This window comes from Triturus cristatus, chromosome 7 (genome assembly GCF_964204655.1).
Source record: "Triturus cristatus chromosome 7, aTriCri1.1, whole genome shotgun sequence".
Taxonomy (NCBI): domain Eukaryota; kingdom Metazoa; phylum Chordata; class Amphibia; order Caudata; family Salamandridae; genus Triturus; species Triturus cristatus.
This window is the reverse complement of record NC_140590.1, coordinates 1,168,833,690-1,168,852,565: the sequence shown is the minus strand read 5'-3', so window position 1 is coordinate 1,168,852,565 and position 18,876 is coordinate 1,168,833,690. Positions and strand designations below refer to the sequence as shown.

Here is an 18,876-nt window from a genome sequence, read left to right as displayed (position 1 = left end):
TGCAAAGGCAGTGTGTGTGTGTAAGGGTACAGGGCCCCTAAGGGTGGCACAATGAGTGCTGTAGCCCTTAGGGGCCTTCCCTGGTCACAAGGCCCTGGGTACCTAGGGTACCATTTACTAGGGGCTGACATGTGGCCAGGGTTTGCCAATTTGGAGTTTGTGTGTTTAAGGAAGGAACATAGGCCCTGGGCACCTGATTGGCAGGAGTCCAGGGTACACTCAGTCAAAGTACATTCAGCAATTTAGCAAAAAGTGGGGGCATACCATGCAAGAAAGAGGGCACTTTCTCACAGTCGCGCTTGATCTTCTTCAGCACTCTGGGCAGAAGTGGTATAGGCCGAAAGGCGTACAACAGACCGCAACTCCACTCGCGACGAAAAGCGTCGCCGAGCGAGTGCCGCCTTGGAAATTCCAAAGCGCAGAACTGCTGACATTGCACGTTCTCGTCGGTGGCGAATCGATCTAACCAAGGCTCTCCCCACTGCTGAAAGAGACCTTGCGCCACCTCGGAGTTCAGACGCCATTCGTGATCCATCATGCACCGGCGGCTGAGTTCGTCTGCTCTGGCGTTCAGAGAGCCCGCCAGATGTTGAACCACCAGGGTGATGCCCTGGTGTTCCAGATATGTCCAGAGGCGCAGAGCCTCCTGACAAAGGGTCCACGACCCCACTCCGCCCTGTTTGTTGCAATACCACATGGCGGTGGTGTTGTCCGTGAACACCTGCACGACACTTCACCGGACAGAGGGAAGGAAGGCTTTCAGTGCAAGTCGGATCGCTCTCAGCTCCAACAAGTTGATGTGGAGGCGAGACTCCGCCGGAGACCAGAGGCCTCTGATCTCCGCCTCTCCCATATGGCCACCCCATCCCAGGAGGGACACATCCGTCACCACGACATGCTCCGGTAGGGGTAGGGAGAGTCTCTTGCCCGTGACGCAATCGCGGTCCGTGAGCCACCACTGCAACTGCTGTGCAGTGCCCTCCGAGATCAAGACATGGTCGGACAGGTTGCCGTGATGCTGGGCCCACTGAAACTTCAGGTCCCACTGCAGAGCCCGCATGCGCCGCCTGGCGTGATGCACTAGTAGGATGCAGGAGGCCATCAGCCCCAGAATACGCAACACTAGCCTGACCGAAACCCAGGACAGAGGCCGAAAGATGGGAATCAGGGCCTGTATATCCCGGACCCGCTGTTCCGGTGGATGAACCCGGAACTGCGCTGAATCGAGAACTGCTCCGATGAAAAGGAGCTTCTGAGAGGGGCTCAGGTGTGACTTCGGCACGTTGATGGAAAACCCCAGCAAATGCAGGAGATCCGCCGTAGTCTGGAGGTGGGAGACGACTGTCTGGGGCGAGCCCGCCTTCAACAACCAGTCGTCGAGATAGGGGAAGACTGGAACCCCTGATCTGCGCAGATGAGCTGCGACCACCGCCATCACTTTCGTGAACACCCGAGGGGCACTGGTAAGGCCGAAGGGGAGCACGGTGAACTGAAAGTGCTCCTGACCCACCGTGAACCGCAGGTAACGCCGGTGGGCGGGCAGGACGGGGATGTGGAAATATGCGTCCTGCAAGTCCAACGCTACCATCCAGTCTCCAGGGTCGAGGGCAGCTAGAACCTGAGCCAAAGTTAACATTTTGAAACGTTCCTTCCGGAGGAAGGCATTGACGTTCCGGAGGTCCAAGATAGGGCGTAGGCCCCCTTTGCCCTTCTTGGGAACCAGAAAGTAGTGGGAATAACAACCACGACCTACTTCTGGGCTCGGAACACGTTCGACGGCCCCCTTGGCCAAGAGGGCCGAAACTTCCGCGTGGAGAAGATTCAAATGATCCCCCGAGATACGGTGGTGCTGCGGTAGCATGGCTGGAGGGGTCGACTCGAAGGGGAGGGAGTAGCCCCTTCGGACGATTTGCAGCACCCACCTGTCCGATGTGATGGACCGCCAGTGGAGCAGGTGATGGCGAACTCTGCCGCCCACTGGCGTGGAATGGGCCTGAAAGCTCGGACTAGGAAGGCTTTGAGGCGGATGCTGCCGGGGTGGATGTGGACTGACCGCGTTGTCCTACGGTACCGCCTCGGCGGAAACCACGTCCGCGACCGCGTGCAGGTTGGTTCTGCGGCCGGTGGCTAGGCGGACGTGAGGAGGTGCCCCTTCCTTGGCCAGGAAAGGAGCGAAAAGCGGAAGTTTGTGGCCGCGGGGTCGAGAGGCCCAAGGACGTGGCCGTAGCCCGGGAGTCCTTGAAGCGAGCCAGCGCACTGTCCGCTTTCTCACCAAAAAGGCGAGCGCCATCAAAAGGCATGTCCATGAGGGTGCTCTGGACATCCCCTGAAAAGGACGTGGACCGCAGCCAGGCGTGACGTCGAAGCGCCCTACCCAACGAGTCCGTAGTGTCAAGCCCACATCGGATTGCATGGCACGCTGCATCTCTCCCATCGGCCAGGGCCGAGGAAAGCCGCGCCCGGGCCTCCTCCGGGCACAGTGGCAGCACGTCCTCCACCGCATCCCACAGAGAGTGGGAATAACGGTCCAAGAGACAGGCGGTGTTCAAAGACCGCAGGCCCAAACTGAGCGAAGAGAACAGCTTCTTACCAAACTGTTCCAGTCTCTTAGAATCCAGGTCCGGAGGAGCGGACGGGAAGGAGGATTGGGAGGTAGAGGCCTGGATAACCAGACTCTCGGGGTGGAGTGTTGGGACAGAAAACTGGGGTCGCCCGGAGCAGGGCGGTGGCGCCTGGAAACGTTCCTATCCACAGGAGGGACTGTGGGGGGCTTGGACCAGGTGCCCTGCAGAACGTCAGTGAGGGCCTCATTGAATGGCAGCAGAGGCTCAGTGGAGCATGTGGCAGACTGAAGCACCTCAGTGAGGATGTTAGTCCTCACAGCCACGGCAGGCAGCTCGAGCCCAAGGGCTTCGGCCGCCTTGCGCAGCACCACAGAAAAGGCTGCACCCTCCTCCGAAGCCACAGTCGGAGGAGAGACGAATCCAGTGTCTGGTGAGGTATCCAACCCACTGGCCTCCCCCAGTTCATCTGCCCAGTCCTGTGCAAGTTGGCTCTGAAGGGCCATAGGGTCATCAGACCCCTCCCAGTCGCCCCAGTCATCCGATTCCTGGTAAACAGGAGGAATGATCGGAGCCGGTCGATAGACAATATGTGTCTCTAGCGGCGTCGGATGCGGCGTCGGGCAGCGCCGCATCGGCGTCGGGACTGGACAGGGGCTGAACCGGGGATAGACGTCGACCGGAGCCGGCGCCGGGGGTGGTATCGGTGTCGGCGGAGGAGGCGTAACGAGGTCGACCGGCATCGACGGGGGCCCAGGCTCGGGCCCCTCAGGGACCTGCGGCGTCGGGGCCGGAGCCTCCAACGGCACCGGGGCCGGAGCCGCCGGCATGCGAGGTCGCCCAGTCGAGTCCGCGGGGCCCGAAGGCACGCCAGCGGGCGTCGACGGCGGGGCCAGGTTCCTCATGGCCGAGAGGAAGGCACTGACCTCCGCCGGCGTCGCGTCAGTCCCAGGGACCGTCGGGTATGGGTACTTGCGTGGCGGCTGCGGCTCCTACGGAGGCGCGGGGGTGGAACCACCCGGACCCTCGGCCGAGTCGCGCGAGTGGAGTCCGTAGAGCGGTGTCGCTTATTGGACTTCTTGGTGTGCCTCGACTAACCGAAGACTTCGAGCCAGACGAGTGACTATGTCGAGTGCGGCTCCGCGACCGATCCTTGGACCTCCTCCTGGACCGGGATCGAGAGCGACGCGGAGCCGAGTGGCGAAGCTCGAGAAGCTTGCGGTCCCGCCTAGCTTTCGAGGTCAGGGCCATACAGTCGGAGCACGACGCCGCGTCGTGGTCCAGGCCCAAGCAGTACAGGCACCGGCGGTGATGATCGGTCACCGACATCAGTCGGTGACAGTCGTCGCAGGCCTTGAAACCAGGCATCCTACCGGCACCAGAGTCGAGAATTGACCAAAAAGAGTCAAACAAGTTAATCAAAAATTGACTAAAGGGGTAGCTCTCCCGGATCTGCGCTTACTGGCACGGAAAAAAGAATAACTGACGTCAGCGTGCGAGGGCGGCGTCTAAGTACTCTGACGACGTCAATCCGGCGCATGACGCCGACGACTGATGTGGAGCCGCAGACGACGCCTAGCGACGCGCAAGGGGTATTGCTGACGAAAAATCTTCCGGATCCAGTCTGACGCCTGGGGATATTCTAAGGTGAGGAATCTAACTAACGTGTTTCTTTCAGATACAAGATGCAGGAGGCCATGAGGCCCAGCAGCCTCAGACATTCTGACTGAAACCCGAGATAATATCTGAATCATAGCCCGAATATCCCAGACTCGCTGTTCGGAAGGATAGACCCGGAACCCCGTCGTGTCCAGAACCGCTCTGATGAAAAGGAGCTTCTGAGAGGGGGTCAGGTGTGACTTCGGCACGTTGATGGAGAACCCTAGTGAATGCAGGAGGTCGGCCGTAGTCTGGAGGTAGGAGACAACTGCCTTGGGCGAGCCCACCTTCAACAGCCAGTCGTCTAGATAGGGGGAAGACTGAAACCCCTGATCGGCGCAGATGAGCTGTGACCACCACCATACCTTTTGTGAACAACCGAGGGGCACTAGTAAGGCCAAAGGGTAGCACTGTAAATTAAAAATGCTTGTGGCCTACCATGAACCGTAGGTAACGCCGGTGGGCCGGCAGGACAACAGGACAGGAATGTGAAAATAAGCGTCCTGCAAGTCCAAAGCTACCATCCAGTCTTCTGGGTCGAGGACAGACAAAACCTGAGCCAGCATCAACATCTTGAACTTCTCCTTCGGGAGGAAGCGGTTGACGTCCCTGAGATCCAAAATAGGACGCAGGCCCTAGTCCTTCTTGGGGACCAGAAGAACAAGTTACTAACCTTCGGTAACGATGTATCTGTAAGAAACATTAGTTAGTTAGATTCCTCACCTTAGAATATCCCCAGGCGTCAGACTGGATCCGGAAGATTTTTCGTCAGCAATACCCCTTGCGCGTCGCTAGGCGTCGTCTGCGGCTCCGCGTCCGTCGTCGGCGTCGTGCGCCGGGATGACGTCGTCGGAGTACTTAGACGCCGCCCTCGCGCGCTGACGTCAGTTCTTGTACATAGCCTTCCGCGCCAGGAACGCAGAGCCATGCAAAGACCGACACTGGTGCCAAAAATAAAATCTAGGGGCCTGAAAGGAGAACCTTAACCCTAGATGTCAGTTCGCAGAACGGGGAGGATGGGTGGGTCGGTGAGGAATCTAACTAACTAATGTTTCTTACAGATACATCGTTACCGAAGGTTAGTAACTTGTTCATCTGAAAGAAACACGTTAGTTAGATTCCTCACCTTAGAATAGATACCCAAGCAATACCATCCCCGGTGGTGGGTCTGCGAACCAAGATCACACCAGAAAGTCCTGGAGGACAGAACGGCCAAAGAAGCCATCCCTCCGGACTTGGCTGTCAAGGCAATAATGCCTGGCAAACGTGTGTAGCGAAGCCCACGTCGCCGCCTGACAGATGTCCTGCAAAGGGACTCCCCGTCCCAAGGCAGTAGTAGCCGCCGTGGCCCGAGTAGAATGGGCGCGCAGCCCAACAGGAGGGTCCTTTTTAGCCAAGGAATAGCAGATTTTTATACACAAAACGACCCACCGAGAGATGGTTCGTTTGTGCACAGCTTTCCCCTTCTTAGCGCCCACGTACCCAACAAAAAGCTGGTCGTCCACCCGGAACTGTTTTGTGCGGTCCAGATAAAAGGAGAGCGCACGTTTTGGGTCCAGACGGTGGAGCCTCTCTTCCTCTTTGGAAGGATGCGGAGGCGGAAAGAAGGTGGGCAAGGTGACAGACTGCCCAAGGTGAAATGGAGTCACCACTTTAGGAAGAAAAGAGGGACGAGGCCGAAGGACAACCTTGTCCGGATGAACAGATAGAAAAGGAGGCTTTGAAGATAAAGCCTGGAGCTCACTCACCCGTCTAGCCGAGGTGATGGCTACCAGAAAAGCAGTCTTTAGAGTTAGAAGACGAAGAGGGCAATTGTGAAGAGGCTCGAAGGGAGCGCACATCAAGAATGTCAAGACCAGATTCAAGTCCCACTGAGGCATTACAAAGGGGACAGGAGGGAACGTGTGTGTAATGCCTTTGAGAAAGCGTGACACTACAGGGGACTTGAAAAGAGAAGGCTGATCAGGAAGCCGCAAGAAGGCGGAGAGGGCAGCAAGATAACCTTTCAGGGTGCCCAGGGCAGAGCCCTGCCGGGCCAGAGAAAGAAGGAAGAGGAGAACCTCAGAAAGAGGGGCGGAAAGGGGATCCACAGCCTTTGCTGTGCACCATGCCACAAATTTGTTCCACCGGCAGGCGTATACCGACTTTGTGGAGGGACGCCTGGCTGCCAGAATGATATCACAGACTTCAGGAGGCAAGTCAAATGGCATCAACTGCCGCCGCTCAATCTCCACGCATGGAGGTGGAGGCTGGACAGGTTCGGGTGGAGGACCGTCCCCTGCTGCTGCGACAGAAGATCCTCCCGAAGGGGCAGACGTATCGGGGGATCGGTCAACAGACTGAGTAGCTCGGGATACCAGTATCTTCGTGCCCAATCCGGAGCCACCAAGATGACTTGGGCCCGGTCGCGCCTGATCTTCTTCAGCACTCTGGGCAGAAGTGGTATAGGCGGAAAGGCGTACAACAGACCGCAACTCCACTCGTGACGAAAAGCGTCGCCGAGCGAGTGCCGCCTTGGAAATTCCAACGCGCAGAACTACTGACATTGCGCGTTCTCTTCGGTGGCGAATAGATCTAACCAAGGCTCTCCCCACTGCTGAAAGAGGCCTTGCACCACTTCGGAGTTCAGACGCCATTCGTGATCCATCATGCACCGGCGGCTGAGTTCGTCTGCTCTGGCGTTCAGAGAGCCCGCCAGATGTTGAACCACCAGGGTGACGCCCTGGTGTTCCAGCCATGTCCAGAGGCGCAGAGCCTCCTGACAAAGGGTCCACGACCCCACCCCGCCCTGTTTGTTGCAGTACCACATGGCGGTGGTGTTGTCCGTGAACACTTGCACGACACTTCCCCTGACAGAGGGAAGGAAGGCTTTCAGTGCAAGCCGGATCGCTCTCAACTCCAACAGGTTGATGTGGAGACGAGACTCCGCCGGAGACCAGAGGCCTCTGATCTCCGCCTCTCCCATATGGCCACCCCATCCCAGGAGGGACGCATCCGTCACTACGACATGCTCCGGTTGGGGAAGGGAGAGGCTCTTGCCCTTGACCCACTCGCGGTCCGTGAGCCACCACTGCAACTGCTGTGCAGTACCCTCCGAGATCAAGACATGGTCGGACAGGTTGCCGTGATGCTGGGCCCACTGAAACTTCAGGTCCCACTGCAGAGCCCGCATGCGCCGCCTGGCGTGATGCACTAGTAGGATGCAGGAGGCCATCAGCCCCAGAAGCCGCAACACTAGCCTGACCGAAACCCGGGATAGAGGCCGAAAGATGGGAATCAGGGCCTGTATATCCCGGACCCGCTGTTCCGGAGGATGGACCCGGAACTGCGCCGAATCGAGAACCGCTCCGATGAAGAGGAGCTTCTGAGAGGGACTCAAGTGTGACTTCGGCACGTTGATGGAAAACCCCAGCAAATGCAGGAGATCCGCCGTAGTCTGGAGGTGGGAGACGACTGCCTGGGGCGAGCCCGCCTTCAACAACCAGTCGTCGAGATAGGGGAAGACTGGGACCCCTGATCTGCGCAGATGAGCTGCGACCACCGCCATCACTTTCGTGAACACCCGAGGGGCACTGGTGAGGCCGAAGGGGAGCACGGTAAACTGAAAGTGCTCTTGGCCCACCGTGAACCGCAGGTAACGCCGGTGGGCCGGCAGGACGGGGATATGGAAATATGCGTCCTGCAAGTCCAACGCTACCAGCCAGTCTCCAGGGTCTAGGGCAGCTAAAACCTGAGCCAACGTCAGCATCTTGAACCTTTCCTTTCGGAGGAAGGCATTGACGTTCCGGAGGTCCAAGATAGGGCGCAGGCCCCCCTTGCCCTTCTTGGGAACCAGAAAGTAGTGGGAATAACAACCACGACCTACTTCTGGACTCGGAACGCGCTCGACGGCCCCCTTGGCCAAGAGAGCCGAAACTTCCTCGCGGAGAAGATCCAAATGATCCCCCGAGATACGGTGGTGCTGTGGTGGCATGGCTGGAGGGGTCGTCTCGAAGGGGAGGGAGTAGCCCCTTCGGACGATTTGCAGCACCCACCTGTCCGATGTTATGGACCGCCAGTGGAGCAGGTGATGGCGAACTCTGCCGCCCACTGGCGTGGTATGGGCCTGAAAGCTCGGACTAGGAAGGCTTTGAGGCGGATGCTGCCGGGGTGGATGTGGGCTGACCACGTCGTCCTCCATTTCCGCCACGGCGGAAGCCACGTCCGCGACCGCGCGCAGGTTGGTTCTGCGGCTGGTGGCTTTGCGGACGTGAGGAGGCGCCCCTTCCTTGGCCACGAAAGGGGCGAAAAGCGGAGGTGTGCGCCCGCGGAGCCGAGAGGCCCAAGGACTTGGCCGTAGCCCGGGAGTCCTTAAAACGGTTCAGCGCACTGTCCGCCTTCTCACCAAACAGGCGAGTGCCATCAAAGGGCATGTCCATGAGGGTGTTCTGGACATCCCCGGAAAATGACGTGGACCGCATCCAGGCGTGGCGGCGGAGCGCCACCGTGGTGGAAATCGCCCGACCTAGCGAGTCCGTGGTGTCAAGCCCACATCTTATGGCGTGCCGTGCTGCATCCCTCCCATCGGCCAAAGCCTGGGTAAGACGCGTCCGGACCTCCTCCGGACACAGGGGCAGCACGTTCTCCACCGTATCCCACAGGGAATGGGAATAACGGTCCAAGAGACAGGCGGTATTTAAGGACCGCAGGCCCAAACTAAGGGACGAGAACAGTTTCTTGCCAAACTGCTCGAGCCTCTTGGAATCCCGGTCCGGCGGAGCGGTCGGGAAGGAGGACTGGGAAGTAGAGGCCTGGATAACCAGACTCTCGGGGGTGGGGTGTTGGGACAGGAAACTGGGGTCGCCCGGAGCAGGGCGGTGGCGCCTGGCAACGTTCCTATCCACAGGAGGAACTGTGGAGGGCTTGGACCAGGTGCCCTGCAGAACGTCAGTGAGGGCCTCGTTGAACGGCAGCAGAGGCTCAGTGGAGCTTGCTGAGGTTTGAAGCACCTCAGTGAGGATGTTGGTCCTCACAGCCACGGCAGGCAACTCGAGCCCAAGGGCCTCAGCCGCCTTGCGCAGCACCACAGAAAATGCTGCACCCTCCTCCGAAGCCACGGTCGGAGGAGAAGTGAATCCAGCGTCTGGCGAGGTGTCCAGTCCGCTGGCCTCCCCCAGTTCATCTGCCCAGTCCTGAGAAAGCTGTGACTGAACAGCCAGAGGGTCCTCGAACCCCTCCCAGTCGCCCCCTTCTTCCGATTCCTGATAAACAGGAGGAATGATCGGAACCGGACTGTAGAGATGGTAGGTCTCAAGCGGCGTCGGATGCGGCGTCGGCGGACGCCGTGCCGGCGTCGGGTCCGGATGAGGGCTAAACCGGGGCGTCGGCGTCACAGGCGTCGGCGTCGGTGGCGCCGGTGACGGCGTCGGTGGTTCAGGCGTCGGCGCCGGTGGAGGAGTGACAAGGTCAACCGGCGTCGACTGGGGCCCAGGCAAGGGCCCCGCGGGGACCTGCGGCGTCGAGACCGGAGTCGTCGACGGCGCCGGGGCCGGAGCCGCCGGCACGCGAGGTCGCCCAGTCGAGTCCGCGGGGCCCGAAGGCGCGCCAGCGGGCGTCGACGGCGGGGCCAGGCTCCTCATGGCCGAGAGGAAGGCACTGATCTCCGCCGGCGCCGCGTCAGCCCCAGGGACCGGAAGGTATGGGGGCGGACGCGGCACCTGCGGCTCCGCCGGAGCCGCGGGGGTGGAACCACTTGGACCCTCGGCCGAGTCGCGCGACCGGCGAGGGGAGTCCGAAGAGCGATGTCGCCGCTTCGACTTCTTAGAGTGTTTAGACTTACCCGACGACTTGGAGCCCGACGAGCGATGGTGGCGTCGGCTAGGGCTCCGCGAGCGATCCTTGGACCTCCTCCTGGACCGGGATCGCGCACGACGCGGAGCCGAGTGGCGAAGCTCCAGAAGCTTGCGGGACCGCTCCCGCCTAGCCTTCGAAGTCAGGGCCTGACAGTCGTTGCACGACTCCGCGTCGTGGTCGAGGCCTAAGCAATAGAGGCACCGGCGGTGGTGATCGGTCACCGACATCAGTCGATGACAATCTTCACAAGCCTTGAACCCAGGCATCCTACCGGCACCAGATGTCGACAGACAAGGATTAAAAATGATCAAAAAGATTTAGTCAAAAAAGAATAAAAGGGGTAGCTCTCCCGGATCTGCGCTTACTGGCGCGGAAAAAAGAAGAACTGACGTCAGCGCGCGAGGGCGGCGTCTAAGTACTCCGACGACGTCATCCCGGCGCACGACGCCGACGACGGACGCGGAGCCGCAGACGACGCCTAGCGACGCGCAAGGGGTATTGCTGACGAAAAATCTTCCGGATCCAGTCTGACGCCTGGGGATATTCTAAGGTGAGGAATCTAACTAACGTGTTTCTTTCAGATATTAATGGGAGTCAATCAATCAATCATTTGTAGAGCGCACTAAATACCCGCGAGGGTCTCAAGGGGCTGGGGATGGCAGCTACTGGTCGAACAGCCAGGTCTCGAGTAGCCTCCTGAAGGTCAGCAGGTCTTGGGTCTGTCGTAGGTTCAGTGGGAGGGAGTAACAACCACGACCTACTTCTGGGACAGGAAAGCGCTTGATGGCTCCCTTGGCCAAGAGAGCCAAAACTCTCCTGCTGGAGAAGGGCCAGGTGATCCTCCGACATGCGGTAGTATCGCGGTGGCATGGCCAGAGGGGTAGTCTCGAAGGGGAGGGAGTAGCCCCTTCGGACTATTTACAAAACCCACCTGTCCGACGTGATGATGCGCCAGTGGGGGAGGTGATGGTGAATCCTGCTGCCTAATGCGGTTTGATGGGCTTGAAAGGCCGGACTAGGAGGGTTTGGAGGCTGCTGCAGGGGGGCGAGTTTAAGGCGCTGGCCCCCTGAACTACGGCGTTGGTTCCATCGTTTCCGGCCGCGTGAAGGTTGTGTAACTTGCTACGGCCTGTGGCTCTGGGCGAGACATAGGGGGCACCACTTCAGTAGCCACAAAAGGGGCGAAAAGCAGACTGCGCAGGAAGGGTGGAGAGGCCCAAGGACTTGGCCGAAGCCCGTGAGTCCTTGAAGCGCTCTAGGGCGTTGTCTGCTTTGTCGCCAAAAAGGCGAAGGCCATCAAAGGGCTTGTCCATCAAGGTTTTCTGGACATCCCCTGAAAAACCAGTCTACCTCATACAGGCGTAGCGATGAAGCACTACTGACGTTGAAATGGTCCTGCCCAGAGAGTCGGCGGTATATAGCCCACAACGTATCCCAAACTTCGCAGCATTCCACCCGGCGGCGACTGCCTGGGAGAATACTGCCGGGGCCTCCTCCGGACACTGAGGCAGCACGTGCACCACCGTATCCCACACCGAGTGGGAATAACGGCCCAAGAAACATGCGGTGTTTATGGACCTCAGTCCTAAGCTGGCGGAAGAGAAAGTTCTCTTTCCAAGATGGTCCAGCTTCTTGGATTCTCTTCCCGGTGGAGCGGGAGGGAAGGCGCTTTTGAAAGTGGAGGCGTGGACCACCAAGCTCTCTGGGGTGGAGTGTTGGGAAAGGAAAGTGGGGTCGCCCGGAGCCGGGCAGTGATGTCAGACAATCATCCTGTCCACGGGAGCCCCCATGTTGGGCCTGGAACATGTGCCCAAAAGGATGTGGGTGAGGGCCTCATTTAACGGTAGCAAGGGCTCTGAAGAGCTCACAGCCGGTTGAAGCACCTCTGTCAGGAGGTTAGTCCTTACTGCCACCATAGGAAGCTTGAGGTTTAGAGTCTCGGGCCGCCCTACACAACACCACTGCGTACGATGCTCCCTCCTCATAGTCACGGAAGGAGGAGACAACTGTGAGAAAGTGCCATCTTTCTTGCATGGTATGCCCCCACTTTTTGCTGAATTGCTGAATGTACTTTGACTGAGTGTGCCCTGGGCTCCTGCCAATCAGGTGCCCAGGGCCTATGTTCCTTCCCTAAAACAAACCAAACCAAATTGGCAATCCCTGGCCACATGTCAGCCTCTGGTAAATGCTACCCTAGGTACCCAGGGCCTTGTGACCAGGGAAGGCCTCTAAGGGCTGCAGCACTCCTTGTGCCACCCTTAGAGGCCCTGTACCCTTACACACACACACACACACTGCCTTGGCAGGCTGAGTGTTTGGGTGCAAGACAAAAACAAAGTCGACATGACAAACATCCCTGTGTGCCATGCCCATCACCTACACTGCCATGGCATACATCAGCCACCCCTCTAGCTGGGTGCCTTATGCTAATGGTGTAGGCACAGGAGCAGGAGCCCTGTGCCCCTACAGTGCCCAGGTCCATTCCTGAGCACTGTAAGTGCAGTGCTGCCATTTAAGAGTACATGGTGCTGAGAGCTCGTCAAACACGAGCTCCACAGCACCATAATGGCAACACTAAAGACTGAGAAGTTTGGTATCAAGCTTCTCAGCACATTAAACCCACACTGATGCCAGTGTGGGATTTAATGTACCAAGCACCCCAGAGGGCATCTTAGAGGTGCCCCCTTAAACCTAACCTACAATCCACCCTGTGGCAGCCTAGGCTGCCACCCAGCAGACATGTTGCTGGACCCCTGGGTAGGAGAGTCCCTGCTCTCCTGGGCCTGCAACAATGCACATCCTGGGCGAGGTGCTAAATCTCCTCCCCCAGGATGGGCAGGGGGAAGCTTCAAAGGCATGCCGCCTCTGTGAGCTTCCCCAGGCCACTGCAACCCCCCACTCTAGCGGGAAGCTTTGGCCGGAAACCCCAAATAAGGACATGGATGCGCCAGCCTGCCAACCCCACCCCTCAGGTGGGGGAGGCGAGGTGAAGCACATCTCCGGGCTCTCGCCATCTTGAAGATGGGGAGCCCTACCCTATCAGGACTAGGCTAGAGCCCCCCTCCCACAGGAGAGAGGTAGGATAGGGGGTGTACCCACCCCAGGACAGGGACCCATTGGTCCCTGCCCTTCACCTACCTGTAACGCCCCTAAACATAGTATTTAGGGGCACCCTGAACCTTCCTTCCCCAGATTCCAGATTCAAAACTACAAAGAAGAGCAAGAAGAAAGAAGACCTGCCCTGCAGCTGCTAAAAAGAGGACGACACCAACTGCTTTGGCCTCAGCCCTACCGGCCTGTCGACCCTCGAACCTGCTCCAACCCGGCATCTCTTGTGGCCAGCAACCTCACCAATCCTGGAGGACCTGGCTACCTTTTGGCCCCAAGTCCCTGGGACTCCCATGAGTAGAGGCTCTACTCAAAACCTACCTCTAATCCCTGGCAGCAGCCCGGAACCGCGAACCCAGCACACTCTGCACCAGCCAAGCCTGGCCAGTGCCGGAGTGAACCAAGACCCCGAGGTCCACCCCACGGCGACTGTGACCCCGAGTCTGGCACCCAAGGACCTCCCTCAACACTCCTGAAGAAGCCTGCAGCCTCAGAGCAAGGCACCCCCCCCCCCTACCGCGATCAACAGAGGGTAAGATTTCCCGACACCAAAAGGCACCCCTGCACGTGGCGCCCCGCGGCCCCCTGTGCCCAATCCCGGGGTACCTACCTAACCTCCAACTACCCAACTTGCCTCTCGAAGTGGTGGTGGCACCTGAAGAGTCCTCGTCCCCGAGCTTGCAGTCTTTTTCTAAACCGGAGATTTCCCATTGAAATCAATTGAGCACCCGAAGGCTCAAAAGCACCGTGCACCCAGCCGCCCGAGTGGCCCTGGCAGTGAAAACTCTACACCTACCTACTTCCCCACTTGCCCTGAGTAAGTGACCAGGAGCCCAGCTCCCACAGCCGCGTGGCTTGCCAGTCAGCAGCCACCAACCAAGGCCCCCCTATCCCTCATTGGATAATATTGGGCCTAACTCTCTCTGCACCCGGCTGCCCTAGAGTCGCTGAGGGTGAACCAACTGTACCTACCTGACCCTGGTGGACCCCTGAGTCTATGCCCAGAACCCAAGTCGAGTACTTACCCTTAAACTGATAACTCTATTTTCACATAGGGTAACATTGACTGGCTTTTGTCCTGAAATTTCTTTTAAGTGTGGACTTTTCAAATCTTAAAATATTCACCAAAAATCAGCCGAGTAACGAAAACGAAATTACTCACCTGCTCTTAGGTGAGCTCCCAGTGCTGGATCTTGGTGCCCAGCACTGACTCTGAAAAATACTTACAACTGTACTTACCCGTAACCCAATTTTCTTCCATAGGAAATTATTGACTGTTTTTCTGTGAAATTTCTTCTGTCAATTTCTGCAATCTTTAAATATTCTTTAAAAATCGTATAATATCTGAAAACGTAATTACTTACCGGTTTTGAATAAAGGTCCCAGTACTGAGTCTAGGCACCCAGTACTGGATTACAAAAGTGACGAGAACATACTGTACCTACAACTTGAATTTTCTTCCATAGGGAATCATTGACTGTTTTCTTTGAAATATTTTGTAAGTGTCAACTTTTAAAATAGCTAAATATTGTTTAAAAATCATTACAGTAATTAAGTCGACTTTCATCACTTGATTCGGAGTACTGACCCAGGACTGAATCTAGGATCCAGTCCTGGAATTCCAAAAGTAATCTAAAAAGTAATCTGTTGCAAATAACTTGAATTTTCCATTGAGCTCAATGCATTGTTGTGTTTAAAATGGAGTTGCCTATTGCAACCACTTGCAACTGTTTACAAAAGTCAATTGCATATTGCAAAAGTCTTTATATGAAACATCTCACTCTGAGAAAGTATATTTTAAATCCAAGTGTTGGTTCTAAAATAAAACACGCATATATTTTTTTTATATAAACCATTGGCCTAGAGTTCACTTCTTGAGTGTGTGAGACCATTTGCTGGCTGTGTGTGTACAACAAATGCTTTACACTGTCCTCTGATACTGCCTTACTGCTCGACCAAGCTACCACTTTAAAGAGTAAGGTTATATCTAACTTTAACCTCTGTCAAACCCTGGGGGACTGTGGACTCTGTACACCCTGTACCTATTAAGGAACAGTATATACAGAGCCACTTTCTCACAATAACATGCCAAGGTCAAGACCACTGGCATCCGACAGTTTATCTCTCCAGTCCTGTTCACTCTCCTGGTCAGCTAGAGGGTCACCTGACCGCTCCTAATCCTTCTCCTCAGTATCTGGGTGCCATTCTGGTTGAAAAGAGGCCCCAGGAGGGAACAGGGGCATAAAAACCCTCTCGGCGCCAGGTCGGGCGATGCCGGTCTGGCTCCGTGTCCACTTCGGGATGGAGGCCAGGGTCGACGCCGGCGGGAGGGGGTGGGGGAGACATCGACCGGCGAACATCGTAGTGGTGGCAGACGAAGCGGCGCCGGTGGAGACGTAATCAGGTCAACCGGCACAGATCCGGATCCAGGGGGGCCTGCGGCGCGGGAGCTGCTGGCAGAGAAAGCCTATGACCCCCAACAGAGTCCGTGGGGCCCGAAGGCAAGCCGGCGGGTTCGGGCCGCCCAAAGAAGGCATGAATCGCCTCGTAGAACATACGAAGCTGGGCGGGCGTCGCTCCGGGTCCTGGAAAGGGAGGGAAACGCAGAGTCAACTCTTCGGGCTCCACGTGCAGAGCCGTGGGAGTGGCACCACCGGCGCGGGTCAGCCAACCGACGAGAAGTTAAGAAGCGACGATGCTTCGCAACCGGTCCCTCGACCTCCCTCGCGACTTCGAACGGAACATAGCGTACTGCCAGTGCTCAGGCAGCTTTCAGGTCCGCTCCTGCAAAGCTTTCGGCGCCATCAACTGGCAGTCGGAGCACGACTTGGGGTCGTGGGCGCGCTCCATGAAAAAAAAAAAAAAAAGACGCGGTGCGGATCCATTATAGTCATCATCCGATGACAGGAAACGTATGACTTGAAGCCAGACATCCCTCGTGCACCTTAGGAGGTGGAGACTCGAAAAAAGAAGTCGACAAAAGTCGAGAAAAAGTTAGTCAAAATATGATTGAGGTACCCCTCTTTCCGGATCTGCGCTGGCTGGCTCAGAAAAATTAAGAACTAAGGTCAGCGCGCAAGGGCGGTATCTAAGTAGCTGACGCGACGTCATCCCGGTGACCACGACACCGACGATGGACGCGGAGCAGACCGACGCTACCTTCCGACGCGCAGAGGTACTGCTGATGAAAAAACTTTCCTGATCCACTCTGACGCCTGGGGGTAATTCTAAGGTAAGTCATCTATAACTAATGTGTTTCTTTCAGATTCTAGATTACTGCTGTTGCAATATTGCCAATTGGTATATACCAAACTGACCAGCGTACTATGCAACATTACCTAGAGCTGAGAAAACCACCTTTTTGTGAGTTCAACACAATGTGTAGTGCTTGGATGGATTGCCAGCGTATTTGATCCAATTATGCTTCAGTGTTCAATGTTTTAAAGAATACAATAATACACAAAAAGCTCACCTTGAGGAGTGGAAACAGGTCCAAGGAGTGACGTAACCGTTGTTGTAGTTGCAGAAATGTTTAGGGTCAGGGTAGGTACAGAGGCAGGAGGATGCTGTGTAACAGGTAGAGATGGTGAAGGGATTGGAAAGGTGACAGTGAGCGGATCCTGGGTAACCATGGAATGAGCTGGCACCTGAGCGATGTCAGGGTCAGAAACTGGAGCAGGAGATGGAACTGGAACAGGTGCTGAAAGATCAGGCATTTCAATTGCAGTCAGCGAAGATAGTCTCTGTGGAGGAGCTGCTACACGTGGGCTGTTAACCATAACTAATGGACGCCCTTCAGGCTTTGGAACTGGCTGAAACATCCTACAAAGTGAAAAAGAAAGCTTAGCTATGCCACAAAAATAAAATTAAAAGAGAGCATAAAAGATTCAAAGACTGATGAAAAGGTTGATAGGAAGAATCCAACTGACAAGAATAGGAGACAATGTGTGAAATGCATAACTAGACAGAAAAGGTAGATATTCTCATGACTTCCTAATTTGATGAGAGGCGATGTTCTCTGTAACACCAGTCTCTAGATTTGATCAGATTTATCGGATACTATGCTTTCAAGATATTGAGGTAGATGTCTTAGAATCCTTGGTACATTAACGGTAAAGCAGTTTAAAAGCTTCAAAACCCATTAAAATAATGTAATTCATATACTAGGTTTGCAGTCCTTTGCGTTCATCTAGTGAGTGGCTAGGCCTGAGCAGCAAGTTACTTACCTTCGGTAACTATGTATCTGTAAGAGACATGTTAGTTGTAGATTCCTTACCTTAGAATTTCCCCCAGGATTCAATCTGTACCCAGAGATTTTTCTTTACCGGTACCCCTACATGTCAGTAGGTGGCGTAGGTCGGCTCTGTTAGTCGTCGTGGTTGCTGGGATGACATTGCGGTGCCTACTTAAGACGCCGCCCTTTCACGCTGACATGATTTCTAACACAACTTTCCACGCCTGAAGCGCAGAGCCAAGAAAGACACTGACCACTGGTGCGCCACAACTAGTGCCCTGAAAGGGAGTCCCTATCCCTAGAATTCAGTTTGCAGAGCGGGGAGGATGGGTGGGCAGTAAGGAATCTACAACTAACATAACTCTACCAGATACATCGTTACCGAAGGTAAGTAACTTGTTCATCTAATAGTTAGTTGTAGATTCCTTATCTTAGAATAGATACCCCAGCAATAACATCACTGGCGGAGGGTTTGCAAACCAAGTTCACACGAGAAAGTCCTGGAGGACCGAACGGGTAAAATAGCCGTCCCTCCGGACTTGGCTGTACAGGCAGTAATGTCTGGTAAAAATGTGCAGAGATGCCCACGTTGCAGCCTGCAAGATATCAAGGAGTGGGACTCCACGTGCCAATGCAGTGGTTGCTGCTGTAGCCCTAGTAGCATGCAACCCCACTGGAGGATACTTAATAAGCATGCAACCCCACTGGAGGATACTTCTTCGCTAAAGCATAGCAGATCTTTTTGCACAGGACAACAAATAGAGAAATGGTACGTTTTTGAACAACCTGGACTTTCTTTTTTAAAAAACTTTTTATTGCATTTTAACACCAACCAAAGACCACTACATACAAAGTAAAGTCAGTGTAAGAGGTACCCCCTCCAATACATACATACAGTAACATAGTGCCGTTCACCCCGTGATGGAATAGGGATCCACAAAGAGCAATATGCTTATACAATTCCCCAGCAGAAATAAGAAACCAGGGTATCCATAAAGTATAAACAGATAGCAACAGGCAGCTGGGACTGGAGAGAACAAGAACGCCACACCTAAGGGGGAGAAGCAGGCACCTCCGCTGCCAACTGAGCCATCAGTGTTAGTCTTTCTCTACGAAGCTCCACCGTCGGGGAGATATGTGAGAAGTTGGCCTGATATATGATGTCACTAGTTCTAGTGTACACCTTGTATCAGTCCAAATAACCCTTATGGTGATTGGTTGTAAAGTCAACCTTATAGACCAGCTATCCTAGTGGTAGCATGGACAAGAGCAGTCTTAGGCTATATGGCATGTGAAGCCAACTGTTATACCATTTGCAATCCCTTGAATACCAAATGAAAGGACACCACAACAGATCTATATGAAAATAGAATGTATTTATTCTAGTCAAAATACCCTCAGCACTCTTTATAAGATTCGAGGTAAGTACAACACAGTCTTATTAAGGCATACATAAGTCACACAGGTAAGTAATACAGGTAA

General features: G+C 55.6%; 1 protein-coding gene across 1 annotated transcript in view; it reads right to left on the bottom strand.

The window, feature by feature from the left end:
* Positions 1 to 18,876, bottom strand: part of SRCAP (Snf2 related CREBBP activator protein) — a 1,742,136-nt gene that overhangs the window by 867,611 nt on the left and 855,649 nt on the right. Inside the window, exon 20 of the mRNA XM_085618450.1 lies at positions 16,633 to 16,982. Coding sequence (XP_085474576.1) covers positions 16,633 to 16,982 — 350 coding nt within the window. The remainder of the gene's footprint in view (positions 1 to 16,632; positions 16,983 to 18,876) is intronic.